General features: G+C 42.1%; 1 protein-coding gene across 1 annotated transcript in view; it reads left to right on the forward strand.

Moving 5' to 3' along the window:
* ATF7IP2 (activating transcription factor 7 interacting protein 2) overlaps positions 1–19692 on the forward strand; it is a 96399-nt gene that overhangs the window by 57372 nt on the left and 19335 nt on the right. Inside the window, exons 7-9 of the mRNA XM_089678230.1 lie at positions 3548–3603; positions 9356–9405; positions 9600–9657. Of these exons, the coding sequence (XP_089534356.1) occupies positions 3548–3603; positions 9356–9405; positions 9600–9657 (164 nt within the window). The remainder of the gene's footprint in view (positions 1–3547; positions 3604–9355; positions 9406–9599; positions 9658–19692) is intronic.

Below are 19692 nucleotides of genomic sequence, written 5' to 3' on the forward strand. Positions count from 1 at the left end.
GAAGTGATATGAGGAAATATGCCCTTTTGAAAGCCTGGAGGTGGTCATTGAATTTTGGGGGCTTGTATGTAGCTAGGCTGCCAAAAAGTCTCTCACATGTGGTATCCCCATACTCGTAAGAAGTAGATGAATGTGTTTTGGGGTGTTATTCCACATATACTCATGGCATGCATGAGCAATATATCATTAAAGTGACAACTATGTGGAAAAAAAAGTAATTCAAGAAATTTGTGGGAAAAAATAAAATGTTTCATGGACTCAGCATGCCTCTCTGCAAAATCCTTGGTGTCTACTTTTCAAAAAGGGGCATGGGGGGGGGGGGGGGTTGTACTGCCCTGGCATTTTAGCACCTCAAGAAATGTGATAGGCAATCAAAGTAAATTCTACGTAAATCTATATACAGTGGGGAAAAAAAGTATTTAGTCAGCCACCAATTGTGCAAGTTCTCCCACTTAAAAAGATGAGAGGCCTGTAATTGGCATCATAGGTAGACCTCAACTATGAGAGACAAAATGAGAAAAAAAAATCCAGACGATCACATTGGCTGATTGGAAAGAATTTATTTGCAAATTATGGTGGAAAATAAGTATTTGGTCAATATCAAAAGTTCATCTCAATACTTTGTTATATATCCTTTGTTGGCAATGACAGAGGTCAAACGTTTCCTGTAAGTCTTCACAAGGTTGGCACACACTGTTGCTGGTATGTTGGCCTATTCCTCCATGCAGATCTCTAGAGCAGTGATGTTTTGGGGCTGTCGCTGGGCAACACGGACTTTCAACTCCCTCCAAAGGTTTTCTATGGGGTTGAGATCTGGAGACTGGCTAGGCCACTCCAGGACCTTGAAATGCTTCTTACGAAGCCACTCCTTCGTTGCCCGGGCAGTATGTTTGGGATCATTGTCATGTTGGAAGACCCAGCCACGTTTCATCTTCAATGCCCTTGCTGATGGAAGGAGGTTTTCACTCAAAATCTCACGATACATGGTCCCATTCATTCTGTCCTGCACATGGATCATTTGTCCTGGTCCCTTTGTGGAGAAACAGCCCCAAAGCATGATGTTGCCACCCCCATGCTTCACAGTAGGTTCACCTTTTTAAACATGTAATTTTACCAATAGAAGATGTTCATTCATAGATTCTGCAGATAGGAAGTTTGAGAAGCTCTTTATTCTTTGATGATATTATGTGCTGTAGATGATGACTCAAATTGGAATTTTACATTGAGGAACATTATTCTGAGATTGTTTGACAATTTGTAGACGCAGCTTTTCACAAGTTGGTGATCCTCTAACCATCTTAAAGGAGAAGTTCACCTTTAACCTAATTGGTTGCAAAATGTTCTTCTAGCTTATCCTTTTGTTAGTACCACTTACGTTGCCAGCTTTTTAATGCCCTGTCCAAACTTTTTAGAGATGTGTTGCTGCCATCAATTTAAAATTACCCTTTTTTTTTTTTTTTTTTTTTTTTTTTTTTTTTAAATGGTAAATTTTCTCAGTTTTTAAACATTTGATATGTTTTCTATTGTGAATAAAATATGGGTTTGAGATTTGCAAATCATTGCATTTTTGTTTTTATGTAGATTTTACACGGCATCCCAACTTTTGTGGAATAGGGGCTGTCACCTTATACCGTTCCCAAGTGAATCTCACCATTGATCTAGTTACATGCACAACTCCAAGTCAGTCCCATTCCCTTGCCTATAATAACATCTTGGGCTTGTTCACACCAGTTGTGATGTGGAAACATGTGCAACAGCATGCATTTTCCCACACCACAAGGAAATGTGTTGCCCTCTGCAGACATCTGTAGGTGCCACTAATTTCTTATTCGCATTAGTGAGCTCTTTATACTAGATTTTATTAACATAAAACATTATTTTTTTAAATATTGATCATTAAACTATTAATGGCACAACTAATTTTAAAGCCATTTTAATTTCTACTTCGAGGTTTCCTCTATAAATAACCTTGATTTTATTTGTGTATTCATCTCTTGTTTCACTTTTCTGTATTTTATTTCTGAGCTCTCCCTCAAAATGCATTGGCTTCTCCTGATCAATCTTTTAAGTGCCATGAACTTAATTGTGGATTAACAATGTGATGGACCTAATTTGATATATTTTTATCATATTAACCACTTCCCAAGCAGCGTATGTGTATATTCGTCCTGGGCATCAAGTTATACTAGGATCGCGGCTACAGCTGCAATCGTGATCCTGATACCGGTTTTTAGAGCGGGTGACTAGTTTTTTTTTTTTGTTTTTTTGTTTTTTTTCTTCTGTTAAAGTGATCAGTGTGGTTCCCCAATCTCCTCTGACAAAAATCGTGTATAGTTAGCTGCTTTGGAGGGGAGACATCAGGGTTCTAATTGGACCCCTGATGTCTATATAAAGCCATCTCAAGGGGGCAGTACCACTGTGCTCACATGCAAAGGCAAACTTACACATCGGTTCTGTACTCATATGTAAATGGTGATTGCATCACACGTGTGGTATCTCTGTGAATAACTGAGTTAGGGCAATACTTCTAAGGCCATAATACATGGTTAACTATAAACGGACAACCTGTGAAGGACTTTGAAGCATTACCTATGGACAATTTTAGGTGCCATAGCTTGTCGCCATTTCACAGGCATGCACAATTTTAAATATTGCCATTTGGTATCTCTTTACTTTATGCAACGTAATCTTTTATATTGTACACAAAAATTAGGTATTATATTGTTTGCACAGATTTATTTGTGTATTTTTTTTTTTTTCCTTTTAAAATATGCGTTTGACAATTGCTGTGCAAGTATCGTATGACATGTATGTAATAAATGTTAAAATTGCATTGGTAGGCAAGTTGTTAATAGGGCTGCTCACAGCTTTTGTATTTTATGATTGCATATACATGTAAGGATTAGGGGGTCTTTTGTGTTTTTAGGATTGTGTTATAATTTTTAGGGGGGTTTTAATAGGGTGCACTGCACTTTTTTTTTTTTTTTTTTTTTTTCTTTTTTTTTTTGTATGTTTTGTGTGTGTCACATTTTGTGCTGGCTAGTCCTGAATAAGGGGGTGGGATTTTTCTATATTTAGGTGCAATGGGGATATTTGTATTTATATAACTTATCGGTCAAGCTTATCTGCTTGAGGATAAGGTTCTAACTTTTCCTGCGGCACAGTCTGCTAGATCAGAAAGTGATTCTTGGACATTTCAGCATTCTGGATCTATTTTTTTTTTTTTTTTTTTTTTTTTCTCTTTGTGGTTGATGTTTAAGCCTCAGCTGATACAATCTTTGCCTTTAAGGACATTCAGGCAGCTTTTTGAGCAGCAAGCAGCCCCAGTTGTTGCTAGTTTGGTGTGTTGCCCACCCCTCATTCTACTGGCTAATGCTTTTTTTTGTTGCCAATGTAGAATTTTCTTTTAGGTGGCAGCCTTCTGTCCCAAAACTTCTCCTGACCCTGTTGATTAACTCCAAGAAAGATTTTATAGTAAGACAAAAATCCTGTTCTTTTAACTTGCAATAGAAGATCTAATCATGGCAAACCACTATGTTTTTTCCAGTGATCAAGAACAAACTGAGCATCAAAAGAATCCTTCAAAAAAAGTGGATTATTCAGGTATTTAAACTCAAACGTTTACTTTTTCATATGAAGCATTCAAGAATAAGCATTAAAAATGTTACCAATAGTCTAAATCTAATGGAGTTGCCTTTTAGTATTTAGCACAGTGTAGTGGTATATCCAAACTGGCCTTCATAAAAAATGAAGGGTAATGTGTTCATAAATAGTGATAGGCCAAACACCCTCGTGTTCAGTTCGTAGTCGAACGTTCAAACCTAATGAACTTTCGACCGCAAACTTCAAACTCTGTGCAAGTCTATGGAACCCGAACTTATAAATGCAAAAGTGCCAATTTTGAAGCCTTATATGCAAGTTATTGGCCATAAAGGGGTATAGGGACTTCGGGTACTGCCCTGAGGGACATGAATCGATGAAAAAACATTTTTCAAAAAGTACCAGTTTTTTAAAGGGGCAATCATTTTTGATTGCTTAAAGTATTGAAAAAAAAATTCATTATGCCTGGGGAGTTCCCTTAAACTACCTGCAAAGTTGGACATCTGTACAAATGTATAGAACCTGCTGCAGCAGGACTGACTTTTAAGAAAGAAAAAAAAAAACAGCGTGGGGTCCCCCCTGATCCATACCAGACCCTTTTTAGGTCTAGCAGGAAAGTTAGGAGGGATCCTACAGTGAAAAAACCTTTTTTTTTTTTATGTGTGGGGTTCCCCCTAAAAGCCCTTCCAGTCCTGGTAGGATGTTTAAGGTGAACCCCATGGCCAAAAATGGAGCAAAAAAGCATGGGGTCCCCCCCAAATTCCTACCTGATCTGAGCAAATCCGGGCAGGGAAGGGAGGAGGGCGATCGAGCGCCCCCTTCCCCCTGCTTACTAGGCCACGTTCCCTTACTGATGGGGACAAGGGCCTCTTCCCCACAAGCCTGGTCTGGAGGTTGTGGGGATTGTCGGGCAGGGGGGCTCATTCACATCAGGATCAGGTTACCCCTTTTAAATAAGGGGGCACCCTGATGTGAACACCCCCCCCCCCACACTTGTGAATGAGTAATTTGTACTTGTACCCCTACCCATTCACTAAAGGGTTAAACTCAGTAAAAATAGACCAGTCTTTTGAAAAAGTCCTTTTAATTGAACAAGAAACAAAACCGGTTTTGTCAAGTCCTTTTACCCACCTCCCATACAGGGTCGGGTGAACGTTTATAAATGGACACAATGGAACACCGATCGTCGAACGGGACCTCTGAAACTGCCTTACTCAAAACTCTCCAACGACCTGCTAACCACCAAAGCTAATGGCCACTATTCATTGCTCCTACTCCTTGACCTCTCTGCGGCCTTCGACACAGTCAACCACCCCCTCCTCCTCAAAAAAACTACACTCCCTCGGCCTCAGAGATTCTGCTCTCTCCTGGCTCTCATCCTACCTGTCACAACGCTCTTTCAGCGTTACCTATAATACTACCACCTCCCCCTCTCTGTTGGGGTCCCTCAAGGCTCTGTCCTCGGGCCCCTTCTCTTCTCCATCTACACCTCCTCCCTTGTCTAACTCATACACTCTCACGGCTTCAACTACCACCTATATGCTGACGACACACAAATCTATCTCTCAACCCCCCACCTCACCCTCTCAGTCTCTGCCTGAATCACACTCCTACTGAGCGACATATCTGACTGGATGTCGCTCCACTTCCTTAAACTGGACCTCTCCAAGACCGAGTTTCTTGTCTTTCCCCCCAGCCCGGACACCACCCCCCACTGACTTGTCCAACAACGCCACCATCAAACCCGCCCTGCAGGCCAGAGTACTTGGTGTCATTCTGGACTCCAACCTATCCTTCCAGCCCTAAGTCCAATCTTTAACAAGCTCGTGCAGACTCCACCTCTGCAACATCGCCAAAATCCGCACGTTCCTAACCCCAGAAACCACTAAACAGCTCATCCACTCCCTCATCATATCATGACTCGATTACTGCAACTCCCTCCTTACTGGCCTGCCTCGCCGCCGGGTATCCCCGCTTCAGTCGATCCTGAATACGGCAGCCAGACTCATTCACCTTTCCAACCGCTCCATCTCCGCCACCCCCCTCTGCCAATCCCTCCACTGTCTTCCGATTGCGCAACGGATCAAATTCAAAATCCTAACACTGACTTACAAAGCTGTCCACCACACTGCCCCGAACTACATCACTGACCTAATATCCAAGTACCACCCAGCACGCACGCTCCACTCCTCACAAGACCTCCTCTCTAGTTCCCTGGTCTCCTCCTCCCATGCCCGCCTCCAGGACTTCTCCAGGGTGTCACCCATCCTCTGGAACTCCCTGCCCCAACCCATCAGATTATCACCTACTCTCCTCTCCTTTAGGCGCACCCTGAAAACCCATCTCTTCAGGGAAGCCTACCCCACCCCCTGCTAACTTGCCGACCTCCTCCACTCTTCCTACCACTCAATCCCCCACAGCTATCACCTCCTGTGCCACCATCCCCTCCCTCCTAGATTGTAAGCTCGAAAGAGCAGGGCCCTCAAACCCCTCATGTTTTGCATTGTATTGTTATTGTTCTGTTACATGTTCTGTCCCCCTTTTGTAATGTACAGCGTTGAGCGAACTATCGGCGCTTTATAAATACTGTATAATAATAATAATGTGATCACTGATTGGCCAATCGGTGATCACATGCAGAGTAGTAAGCAAGATGTCACTTCTGACATCATTGCTTACTACGTGTGAAATCTGTGAATGATCACAGAGGTCACATGGTACAAGGCTATTCAAAAAAGCCTAGTACCATGTGACAAACTGTGTGACCAATTACAGCTAACACAGTAGTTCTCATTGGCTGCAGCCAGAGAGGAGAAATTGCTTTTACAGCCTTTTATGGGTGTAAAAGCAATCAGTGTTAAAAAAAAAAAAAAAAAAATCATCACCCCCCACAAGTAGTACAGTGTCACCATGGTGACAATGTACTGCTAGGATCACAGTATGTGGGGGGGAAAAAAATATATAAAAAAATAAAAATAAAAATGTAAAAAAAAGTTAAATTATAATTTTTGGTTCTAAACTAATTTGGGTTATTTTTTTTTCTTTTTACTAAAAAGATAACAAAATAAATTTTGGCCAAGATTTATGATGAAATATTATTTATTTGCAGAATTTTATAAGAAAAAATTATTTTGAAAATTTTTTTCTCAATTTTTGGACTTTTTCATTTACATAGCAAAAAAAATAAAAATCCCAGTGGTGAATAAATACCACCAAAATAAAGCTTTGTCTCAAAAAAATGCTAAATTCATATGGGTACAGTGTTGCATGACCGCGCAATTGTCATTCAAAGTGTGATAGCACTGAAAGCTGAAAATTGGCCTGGACAGGAAGGGGGTAAAAGTGCCCGCACTTGAAGTGGCTAATTTAAAATAAAAGCCAAAAAAATAGTTCCATTGTAATCCATCTTCAATCAAGGTGTCCAGCATTGGCATGATGACGCTGACGTGGCCAAAGCAATGTCCGACTTGTGGTCAGGTGCATTGCTTTGGCCAATCATGGCTCTCACAATGCACTGAGAGTGCAGTGCATTGTGGGACGCTTGGGCGAACAGCCCGCCGAACACCTTTTACCATTCGTGTGTTCGGCGAACACATGAACAGCCAGCGTTCAAGTCGAACGTAAGTAACATGGAGCCCAACACTATTCATAAATTGGTGAATGTGACATTACTGCATGTTAATCAATAACTTACTCTTCCACCAGAGCAATTTACCTTAAGTGACTGGTAAATGTCACATTCACTGCTTTATAGATATGCTCCATACAGTACATGTTTTCTAAGCATCTTTAATGATTGACTGTGAGGTGAGATTTTAAAATGTTGCTAAGGTTATAGTCCCATGAGTATTTCATGTCTGTAATAGTATCACATGTGAAACCATTTTGCAAAAGAATAAATACTACATGTCTGACAATATTATAGCAATTCTTTTTAATGTATTTTGCTACAGAATTGTGTATCATAAACACTTGCCATGGTTTTTTTTTCCTCCTATCTTCAGCCTTTTGGTGGACCACTCATGCTCAGTGTGTGTCTGCATACACCAGGGGGACTTGTTGGCACCAATTAAGGGAGTGTATGCTACAGGGTGACAACACTGGAGAATATTTGAAACCGCTGTTACCACATAACAGGAAGTGTCTGAACAATGTTCCTCATAGCAGGATCACAGGTGCTCCTAATGCAAGCTACAGATATAAAAAGATTGATACAGTTTTGCAATTTTTATTACCATGTTACAAGCATACAGTATACGATTTTAGTGACTGGTTGTAGCTTAAAGGGCACTTGTGAAGCACTGACAGTGAGGAACAGAAGTATTTGAACACCCTGCAATTTTGCAAGTTCTCCCACTTAGAAATCATGGAGGAGTCTGAAATTCACATTGTAGGTGCATTCCCACTCTGAGAGACAGAATTTACAAAAAAAATTCAGGAAATCACATTGTATGATTTTTAAAGAATTTATTTGTCTTGCACTGCTGAACATAAGTATTTGAACACCTAAGAAACGGCAAGAATTCTGGCTCTCAAAGACCTGTTACTGTGCCTTTTAAAAAATCCACCTCCTACTCCACTCATTAATCTAACTTAGTTGCACCTGTCTGAGCTCTTTAAAGACAACTGTCCACCCACAGTCAGTCAAATGCCAACTACTACCATGGGCAAGACCAAAGAGCTGTCAAAAGATACCGGAGACAAAATTGTGGACCTCCACAAGGCTGGAAAGGGCTACAGGGCAATTGCCAAGCAGCTTGGTGAAAATAGATCAACTGTTGGAGCAATTGTTAGAAAATGGAAGAGGCTAAAGATGACTGTCAGTCTCCCTCGGATTGGGGCTCCATGCAAGATCTCACCTCGTGGGGGTATCACTGATAAGAAAGGTGAGGAATCAGCCCAGAACTACAAGGGAGGAGCTGGTCAATGACATGAAGAGAGCTGGGACCACAGTTTCAAAGGTCACGGTCAATAGAACACTATGCCATCATGGTTTCAAATCATGCATTGCACGGAAGGTTCCCCTGCTCAAGTCATCACATGTCCAGGCCCGTCTGAAGTTTGCCAATGGCCATCTGGATGATCCAGAGGAGGCATGGGAGAAAGTCATGTGGTCAGATGAGACCAAAGTAGAACCTTTTGGTCTAAACTTCACTCATCGTGTTTGGAGGAAAAAGGATGAGTTGCATCCCAAGAACACCATCCCTACTGTAAAGCATGGGGGTGGTAACATCATGCTTTGGGGGTGCTTTTCTGCAAAGGGGACAGGACGACTGCACTGTATTAAGGAGAGGATGAATGGGGCCATTTATTGTGAGATTTTGAGCAACAACCTCCTTCCCTCAGAGTATTGAAGATGAGTCGTGGCTGGGTCTTCCAACATAACGACCCGAAGCACACAGCCAGGATAACCATGGAGTGGCTCCGTAAAAAGCATATCAAGGTTCTGGAGTGGCCTAGCCAGTCTCCAGACCTAAATCCAATAGAACATCTTTGGAGGGAGCTGAAACTCCGTGTTGCTCCTGGGAATGCACCTACAATGTGAATTTCAGACCCCTCCATGATTTCTAAGTGGGAGAACTTGCAAAATCGCAAGGTGTTCAAATACTTCTGTTCCTCACTGTATATGTACAGGCACATGCACCTCTGCATGCTTCCTTTTACTTCCTTACAACTTTAATTTTTAACCCCAGCACAAGTTTATTTAGACATTAAAAAATGCTTCACTTTGTACTTATATTTTTTCTTTGTCTAGCCATTCGTAAAATAATGGAATCTATCAAGGAGCACAGAAATAAAGCACTGGTAAGTACAGTTCCAGTAAGTACACTGGTAAGTTCTTGTGTGTGGTAGCAGAATGCAAGTAAAAGTGAAAGCTGATTACTATGGATAAGATGTGTTTTAATTTTGTATAGGTATTGCCAAAATGTGTAATTCCAGATCTATTTAAAGATTTTTCTTTTTTGTTTCCCCCAAACCCTCCCCCCCATTTTAAACAGGATAAACCTGTTGCTCTAATTGACTTAACAGACGATGAAGAACAGAAAGCTGATAGAGGTATTTATACTTTAAATTGTAATTGTCGAGTAAAGTACTGTGTATGTGAACATTGTAATCTGGAATTTGTAGTATATTTTTGTAAATTTTTTTCTTTCCTATTGCCTGAGTTTGTTTCACTATTATTCCTCTGGTTGACCAAATTAGGTGCATTGCATAAATTGTAACTACGGAAGAAAAATTTGTTTAGATACACAGAATATGTATGCAGGACAGCAAACCTAATCCATATATAATGTCCAGGTAGCAACGCTTGACAAGGTCTTACAGCTCCACAAACAATTGATCAAAGATAAACCACACTGTAATGACAAAAGAGGTGCTATGACTTAGTGTTTTACCAAATCAAGTAGAGTTTTTAACCAAACCAAAAAAACTAAAATAAAATTCTGTCTTGCAGATATAGATGTGTGTGTGTGTGTGTGTGTGTGTGTGTGTGTGTGTGACATATCTTCATACACCAAAAACAAACTATAAATCTCTTAACTCAAAAACGCCATAAATCTTAAAATTAGCATATCTTCAAAATAAATACAATTTATCGTTCATAAAGTCCGATCTTCCACATAAAGTACCTAATGTGCTGTCTTTGATAAAGTCCCTCAAAGACTTGCTGCCTTATGGGACATTCCCAAATTATATGTATGAGAGAACTTGATTGGGTGCCACAGCACCAGGAAATGTGGGGAAAAGGAATACTGGTGTCCTGTACCATCAGGTCACAATTTTGTAGAAGATCTCTTGATATTTGTTGCAGATAGACTTTGTGGGCACAGAATAGAATTTTTGGTTTCACTGACAGTGTGTCTTGGGTCTCTTTCCCACTTATCAAGAAACCTGGGGTTCTCAATAGAGTGTGCAGATGCTAGGAGTTGGTAGGAAAAGGATAAGTACTAATTGTATCTCCCCCGTGGCTTGAAAGGTCTCTTCAAAAGTTGTCGAATTTCTAAGGAAGTGCCTGGGTTTAAGCAGAGAATAAAGGAAATTCCAGTGTTGGAGGCACCAGGGTTTTAATTCAGGAACTGCATGCAAAGCTGCAGGTTCAGAGAAGTTACTCCATTTGTTACCATTATGAGTTGGGATGCTCTGAGTCCTCCATCCCACCAGGATCTGAAACTTTGATCAGACTGTTTAGGGAGGCACTCAGGATATCCTATGATGGGAACCTTCGAACACCTAGGAGGGAGAGGCTCCTGTCTGTCTTTTGCAAAGTTGGGACAATTGGTGCATGTTTGAGCAAAGAAGTAGGAATTAATTGACCTGCCCGCTGTAGACCCTCCGAAGGTACTGTCGAATGGCTGTGTTCTATTGATACCCAAAGCTTGGTAACACGGTACCTATCCATTAAACACAAGTCATTTGTACTGCAGTGTATAACAAGCTGGGTTAGAAAGCCATCCCCCACCCCCCTCGCCCCCCGGCCTTTTGGTCAGATCAGAATGTACTTGCTGATATGTGGGACATTGCCTTGCTAGGTGAAACAGATAAATTATAACAGATTGGGGGGGAAAAAAAACAAGATACTGTATATGAACGGGCAATGCACCTCCCAAACCAGGGAAGAGCTAATGTAAAACACATTGCCAAATCCTTTACTAATCAGAAAAGGGAGAGTTACATTTTAAGACCATATTCAGGTCTGCTGGAATATTCATGCCTAAGTATCTGATAGATTGGGAAACCCAGCTAGCTAAAAGGGTAGCTGGGGAGAAGGGCCTTCATAGTGTGTGAATTAAGGAGATAATTGAAGGCCTCTTGACTTTTTTGTAGATTAACCTTAAATTTGACAGGGAGCTATATAGCTGCAGTTCTTGGAGGAAAGATAACAGAGACAAAGGGGTTTGTGACATAATTGTAGGTCTGCAGCATAAGCTGCAATCTTTTGATGGTAGCCCCAGGCGAACACCCTAGAAAAGATCTGGGTTGGAACGGATATGTTTTTAAGGCAGGGTTATAGGGTAAGAACAAAGGTCAGAGGTGATGGCGGACAGCCCTGTCTGGTCCCAACTGGGTTATCTAAGGGGTCTGATTCAACTTCATTGATGCATACGGTCGCTGAGGTTGTTAGGATACAAGGATTCCTGAATCAGGAAAGCATGTGGCCCGGGATCCCCACATAAGCCAAAGTCCAAAGCATAAACATCCAACCACCTCTATCAAAAGCTTATTCTGCATCTGTGGACAGCAGAAGTAAGGAAAGGGGGACATTTTTGACCTTTGAGATAATGGTAATTGTTCAGAGGGTGTTATCCCTCATTTCCCTTAATGGGATGAAGCCTACTTGGTCTAGTGAGATTATTCTTTGAAGTATTAGGCTCAGTCTTTTGTCCAGTATTTTAGTAAACCATTTTTAAATAGCAATTTAACAGGGTAATCGGCGTATAGCTGGCACAGAGGTGGGTGTCATCTGGTTTAGGTGAAGATGAAGTGGTCGCTAGGAATTCTTTTGGCTTAATAGGCTTTGCTAGAGAGTCTCGTTCCTAGGTATGACAGTAGGTCAGTTCACCGAGGTGAGGTAGGCATCTATGCCAACTCTGATCTAAGTGGGCACCCTATAAAGGGGGGGGTTTAAGTTGTATAGGGCCTTGTAATAAACCTGAAAAGTGTCTGGGATCTCCACAGTAGTATAGACTTTCGAGCCATTGTTAGTTGTAATTGCTGAGATGAAGGTTTGGGATATGCATGTTCTGATGGCGTGTGCAAGGGCCCTATCACATTTTTGGTAAAAAAAAGTTTGTTGCTTATTGTCTTTTTTTGTTTTGAATGAAGAGGGGGACTAAAGCTGTTCCTGGAGATCAGCTATTTCCACATCTAGCTGTGGGGGCAGAGTGGTTCCCTTATGTTGAAGTTCAAGCTGCTGAAGTAGAGATTTGGTATCTTGTAGTCTCAATTGTGTGAGCCTGTGGCCATGTTTTTTCATTATACCTCATATTTAGCATTTATGACACTTGAATTGAATGAGCTTGTCTCTGATGGAAACCAGCTGTTTAACGGGAATGTCCCACATATCCGTCCAGTCTTCGTTGCCTAGGACCGGAATGTCTAGAAGCCATTTATGCCTAAGAGGACAAATCAAGGAGTGCCAACAAGAGATGATTGTAAAATATGGAAGTCTGCCTCTCCAGAGAGTCCAATCAGAGTAGCGCTTTCTGATCAGTACATTTGAGCTGTAATGGGTGATTGTGGAACTGGCAGCCAAAGGTGTGAGCAAATCTGCAAGTGTCGAACCATAGGTAATAAGTGGGGGTATTGTATTTGGTGCAGAAAGAGGTAAAGGACATAAGAGTTCCATTTTCAACTTTATCTGGGATCGTTCTAATCCTATATTTGGACCAGACTTGTGGGTCTGGTAGGCGATAGAAATTATGCAAATTTGGGGTATTCCAAAGTGGTGTCTGGGGTGGAAAGGACTGTTGAGTCGTGGGGCTGCAAACAAAGACCCGCTGTCCAAGCTTTGCTTGTGTTTTGCATGGGTTGTTGGAAAGGGAGTACGGAGCTTTATGACCACAGAAAAGTTGTACTTGGAGGGCTTCCAAAGAGCCCAGAATTGCTTCCTTCAGCATCATGCAGGATTTGGAGACCTCCAGCTGGAGCTAGAACTGGGCAGTCACTAGCTGTGTTTGTAAGGAAATATTTATGACAGTGTGCTAAACCCCCATGTAGGGATGGTCCCATGAGGGAGGTTAGTTTGTACCGTGGGGTTTTGGGGACCCCGAAGGAAGGAAACCTCTGATTTAATTGAGTGAAAGAAGATTTGGGGATCCATTGTGGAGAATGGCGGAACTGGATAAAGGAGAACACAGTAGACTTGTGCCAATTGATTTGAAGTCCTCTAACCTCCGAAAAGGTGTTAAGTAACTGAAGAGCACCCATCAGGGATAGACCCGCATCATGAAGGAACGATATAAAAGGTTATCCGCGTACAGGGTGACCCGCTTCTTCTCGCAGCCCACTCTAATTCCTCAAACTTCAGAGGAGATACGGGGGGCCTTAGCAATGGGTTCAACCACCAGGCCCCATCCTGTCACAGCATCCCCCAAAGGTACAACCGTTCGACAGTTCAAACTCCCTTTCCATATCCATGGAAGCCAGAACCCTAGTACCAGAGTGAAGGTGCTGCGCATGGATGTTTGTAAAGAGCCTGCCGATTATTTAATGTCTGTAGGGAAATGGGGCATACAAAAAAAACAAAGGGGGCGCAAACACCTAGCACATTACCCTTAAGAAGTTGTTGTACAAAACAAGCATAAAACTTACTCACAAACATATAAGCTTAAAGGCAAAGAGATGCATAAAGCCTCATAGAAGAGTCTGCTCTTCGCCTCTACTTTTAGACCGGACGACAAGAAGCTGCTGGCGCATTTCCGGGATCCGGTCCCCTTCTTCAGAGCTAGCCATAGCTCTGAGGAAAGGGAATGGATCCCCAAATCGTGGCAGCGGCTTCTTGTCCTGTCTCCAGGTAGAGGTGGAGAGAGGACTTTTTTTTTTTTTATGTGGCTTTATACATCTCCTATTCCTAAACCTTTTATTGTACAAAACAAGCATAAAATATGCTCACAAAAACATGTAAGCTTAAAAAAGGTTAAGGGTAATGCACTACGCGTTTGTGCCCTCTTTGTTTTTTGAGGGGGGTTTGTACAGTGCTGGATTCCCCCAATCTTAGAACAACCAGGGTTTAGAAGGGGAAAAATGGTGCAGCCCTTCTAAGACTGGCCATATACGGTTATGTGATGGGTGCCTCCACTCACTTCTGAGCTCAAGTGTGTCCGATTTGACTATAAAATTTCTATGGGGCATACAACCTGTCTAATCTGTATCTTTTTAGGGAGCTGATGGCCCAGATAAGTCTGGAGTTTATTAGTTTAGTTAGAATCTTGAGGTCACAGTTGAGAGCAATAGGCCTATAGGAGGTGCACAATGTGGGATCCTTCCGGCTCTTGTGAATTAGAGTGATAAGTGCTACTCTCATAGAGGGCAGAAGAGAATCTGTTTTCAGGCACTGTACATAGGTGATAGTCTCAGGGCCAAAACCTCTGTGGGTTTTGTAGAAATCCATGGGGATACCATCTGGGCCAGGGGCCTTCCTATTGGGGAGGCAAAAAATAATGGTAAGGACTTCCTCAGTAGTGATAGGACGCTTAAGGGAATCCGTTTCTCTATCGGACTCAATCCCAGTGCTAACCGATGTAGTAAGGTGTGAGCAAGTGAAGTCAGGGCGCAAGGCGGAGGTGTACAAATGGCTAGTATAATAAAAAAAAATTCCCTCAATATCCCCTCATTAGAGCAGACCTTGGAACCATCAGCAGAATGTGTTGCGGAGATGGATGTGATGGGTCTATCCTGTAGGGACACCATGGCCAAGAACCTACTGTTCTTATCACCCTTTTCAATAAAGGTCTGTATGTCTAGTCTAGTCACTTCTTCCATATGGAAGTGTAAATCACTCTGAGCCAACATCAGGGAGTCAAAATCTGTAGAGGTATGTGGGTGGACATAAACAGCCCTAGTATCCACCTTACACTGTAAGACCAAAACTTCAGAGGCTCAGATAGCTAATATAAGGGAGTTGTATTGGCCCCTAATGCAAGCTTCGAAGGCATCCCTCACCATGCCCAGCGGAGTAGACCCTCGTTTGCCAGCCAAAAGTCCTGTATAACGTCAGGGACTTTCTCCACCATTTTAGGGTCAAAAATTCATTGATATCCCAACCTCCACAAGGACTCATTACTTTTGGCACCTGAGTGGATTGTCGCAACCAGTGGGGCAGTGATCAGATAAGTCACCAAGAAGATTCTGCCTCCTGAATTTCTAATAAGGAAGGGTCCGTGAATGTCAGGTCAATGCAGAATTCCATTTTATGTGAGAAAAACAGGAATAAACACTAGAAGAAGCATACTTCCATCTCTACATCTCAGTCAAATTAGCTGCCTGTACCCATACCCCAAGGTCTCCAGGTTGAGATAAAAAGGGCAGAAGTATATTTAACTCATGAGACAAAATAACATTAAAATACCCCATGATTAAACATTTGGCAGACAAATGGGAAGTTATTTTATCTAGTACTGTATATAATATGGAGCAAGGGGCTGAGCTGAGCCAGTGCCTATATTAATCAGGCATAGGGGTGATGTACCTGGGGCTCCAGGGGCAATCTATTTCTCTTCTTTTCTTTATAAATTCTTTATTTAAAGGAATTGGCAATGCCATACGGCAACAGGACTACATGGCGATCCAAGCGTCCTTAACATAATGCTTGTTGGTAAAACACAAAATTACAGAACGCTCAGGACAAAGCATGGACAAGCCACATTCTCAATATTAGGTTATTCAAAGCACCATAACTCCTTTCTCCTCCAAGGCGAACATTATCGATTCTCACAATTTTTTATTTTACATTTTGTTCAAGGGAAAGTGAAAAGGTATATAGAAACTGGTGGCTGGGAAGGGGGAGAGGGATACAGAATGAGGAGGAACAAAGATGGAAGGGGGGGTGGGGAGTGGAGTGAGGAAATGAAGATAAGATGGGAAGTTAGAGAGGGGTGGATAAATAGGAGTGGGAAACCCCTTTCCTCTCCTGGTAACCCTCATCCATCATGCCAGGCTCACAAAGTGCAAAAAGGGAATAGTTTATTGTTGAGAGGCTAAACGTGTCTATTTCCTATAAATATGAATCAGAGAAAGAAGTGAGCACTTTTCAGTGGACAAGCAGCTGAAGCACATAGGACAACCAAAATAATCCTCACATGAATATAAATATAAAGTGCAGCGCTATAATTGTGATAAAAATTAAAGAAATGAAATAAACATGAATATTGAATCAAAATATATAAAAAAAGGAAAATAAGTCCCAATGTAAAAAAGTCCCAACAAAGAGGACTTCAGGCGGCCGTGCACACTGACCAGAGGTGCATGCAATGTGGTAGAGATGGAGTTCAGGATGTAGTCATCATGGAAAAGAGAAGAGTAGATGCAATCCCTGGATCAGTGAAGATCCCCAGACCAAAGCAGCACAGGTTCCACTAGACAGCAAGGAAGAAATCACAGCTCCACCAGAGAAAACCACCACTCCTCCACTCCACATCAGCGGTATCTAGGAGGAGATACTCCCCACAAGGAATCAAGAGAAATGCCCATGGTGAGGTACAATAAAATAGGTTTAATATTATAAAACAGGATGCATCCGATAGCAATACAGTGAATATGCACACGGCTAGCAACGCATGAAGGCTAGCAACAAAACAAACAGGACTAACCGTCCTGTCAGATGTAGTGGCCGCCGGAGCTCCACACTGCTCCGACGGCGTGGCGTCAAGGCGTGCGCAGGTTCCTCCTTACGCGTTACGTGCCAAGCACATCCTCAGAGAAAAGAACCGGAGTTTCCTATAAATGAAGCATGGGTCCAGATTTTCCAATAGTTCTCGACTCGTCTTGGTCTTTCATGGCTGTAGTAAGATTTTCCATTTGGTGTATTTCAGTGATTCTGGCGATGCGATTTTCCATAACGCAAGCTTTAGTTGCAGTAAGGTGTTTCAAAAGGGAGCTTTTCTCACTGTACTGTATTCCACTTTGAGTGCAGAGGTATGACCTCAACTGCGCATGTCGCAGGAAGTCAAGTCTATCCCAGAAGCAATCTCAGTCTCACCATTTGTCATGAGACGACGGTTTGTGGATAAATGTATAAGTCGGAAGGACCACATTGGACAAGGGCATAAAATTGTGGGTCGTGTCTTCTATGTTGGAATGCTGATGTTCCAAAACTGCTAAGATAAGGTGATAAAGTGGTAGTTCTAAAGATGAATTTGGTTAACTGTAACGTGGCTCCTATGAGAGTGTGTTGTTTGATACATGTCCGGAGACATCTCAGGGAGCCAAGGAAGTCCTCTCAGAAGAAGGTTAATAGTCTCCTGTTCCAAATTCACCCATGGTTTCCTATCTTGTTGGACACACCAGTCAGCCACTCTGGTTAGGCGAGAAGCGTCCCTCCCCTTCCCTTGGGTAAGGTAGGATAGGCTGTCTCGTTGGCTTCTCCGCCCAAATAAACTTTAGAAATTTAGTAATGTCTGTAATGCAGGCCATAGACTGGTCGAACATTGGCCGATTTTTTTTGTTTTTTTTTATTTTTTATTTTTTTTTTACGAGAAAAATCGTTCGGCCGACGTTACCAAAAACGGTTTAAAAAATTGGACAACTAAATCATAAACTTCACCCCATAACGTCTGTCCCTTGCAGGTCACTGCTCATGCGCCAATTATTTATTTTTTTTTTTTCCTTCCAAAAAATCGACCGTTTATTGAACAGTCTATGGCCGGCATTAGTCTTTCAGGAAGCTCTGCAGGAGTTTGATTGGAAGTGTCTCTAGAGCAAGTATGTGAGCCACGTCAATTTTTACATTCATTTTGATGTTCCAACCAAACCATGTAAATACTTCCCTATCCCAGTGTTGGAAGTCCAGTTTAAATGTGCCCCCCGAGTGGACAATTATTGAGTTCAAATATCTTTCATAGGTTGCTTGGTATGTTTGTTCCCAAATATCGGATGTGGGAGTCCATACATTTTAAAGTTTAGTTGTTGCAAATTTGGTGTTTTAAATCGGGGGCGATCTTTATGCCCATCGCCTTGGGTTTGGAGTAATTGACTTTAAATTTGATAACTCTCTATACCTACAGGTGAAACTCGAAAAATTAGCATATCGTGCAAAAGTTCATTTATTTCAGTAATGCAACTTAAAAGGTGAAACTAATATATGAGATAGACTCATTACATGCAAAGCAAGATAGTTTAAGCCGTGATTTGTCATAATTGTGATGATTATGGCTTATAGCTCATGAAAACCCCAAATCCACAATCTCAGAAAATTAGAATATTGTGAAAAGGTGAAATATTCTCGGCTCAAAGTGTCCCACTCTAATCAGCTAATTAAGCCATAACACCTGCAAAGGGTTCCTGAGCCTTTAAATGGTCTCTCAGTCCTGGTTCAGTAGGAATCACAATCATGGGAAAGACTGCTGACCTGACAGTTGTGCAGAAAACCATCACTGACACCCTCCATAAGGAAATTGCAAAAGACGTTGGATATTCCCAAAGTGCTGTATCAAAGCACATAATAGAAAGTTATGTGGAAGGGAAAGTGTGGAAGAAAAAGGTGCACAAGCAGCAGGATGACCACAGCCTGGAGAGGATTGTCAGGAAAAGGACATTTAAAAGTGTTGGGGACTTTCACAAGGAGTGGACTGAGGCTGGAGTCCGTGCATGAAGAGCCACCACACACAGACGGATCCTGGACATTAGGCTTCAAATGTCGTATTCCTCTTGTCAAGCAGCTCCTAAACAACAAACGTCAGAAGTGTCTTACCTGGGCTAAAAGAAAAACAGACCTGGTCTGTTACTCAGTTGTCCAAAGTCCTCTTTTCTGATGAGAGCAACTTTTGCATCTCATTTGGAAACCAAGGCCCCAGAGTATGGAGGAAGAATGGAGAGGCACACACTGCAAGATGCTTGAAGTCCAGTGTGAAGTTTCCACAGTCTGTGTTGACTTGGGGAGCCATGTCATCTGCTGGTGTTGGTCCACTGTGCTTCATTAAGTCCAGGGTCAACGCAGCCGTCTACCAGGAGATTTTAGAGCACTACATGCTTCCTTCCACAGACAAGCTTTATGGGGAAGCTGACTTCATTTTGCAGCAGGAGTTGGCACCTGCCCACACTGCCAAAAGCACCAAAACCTGATTCAATGACCGTGGGATTACTGTGCTTGATTGGCCAGCAAATTCGCCTGACCTGAACCCCATAGAGAATCTATAGGGCATTGCCAAGAGAAATATGAGACCAAACATTGCAGAAGAGCTGAAAGCCGCTATTGAAGCATCCTGGTCTTCCATAACACCTCAGCAGTGCCACAGGCTGATGGCTTCCATGCCACACCTCATTGAGGCAGTAATTGTTACAAAAGGGGCCCAAACCAAGTACTGAGTACATATGCAAGCTTATACTTTTCAGAGGTCCGATATTGTTGTATGTACAATCCTTGTTTTATTGATT

Source organism: Staurois parvus, unplaced genomic scaffold, assembly GCF_062004578.1.
Source record: "Staurois parvus isolate SC_StPar_1 unplaced genomic scaffold, SC_StPar_1.0 ptg000200l, whole genome shotgun sequence".
Taxonomy (NCBI): domain Eukaryota; kingdom Metazoa; phylum Chordata; class Amphibia; order Anura; family Ranidae; genus Staurois; species Staurois parvus.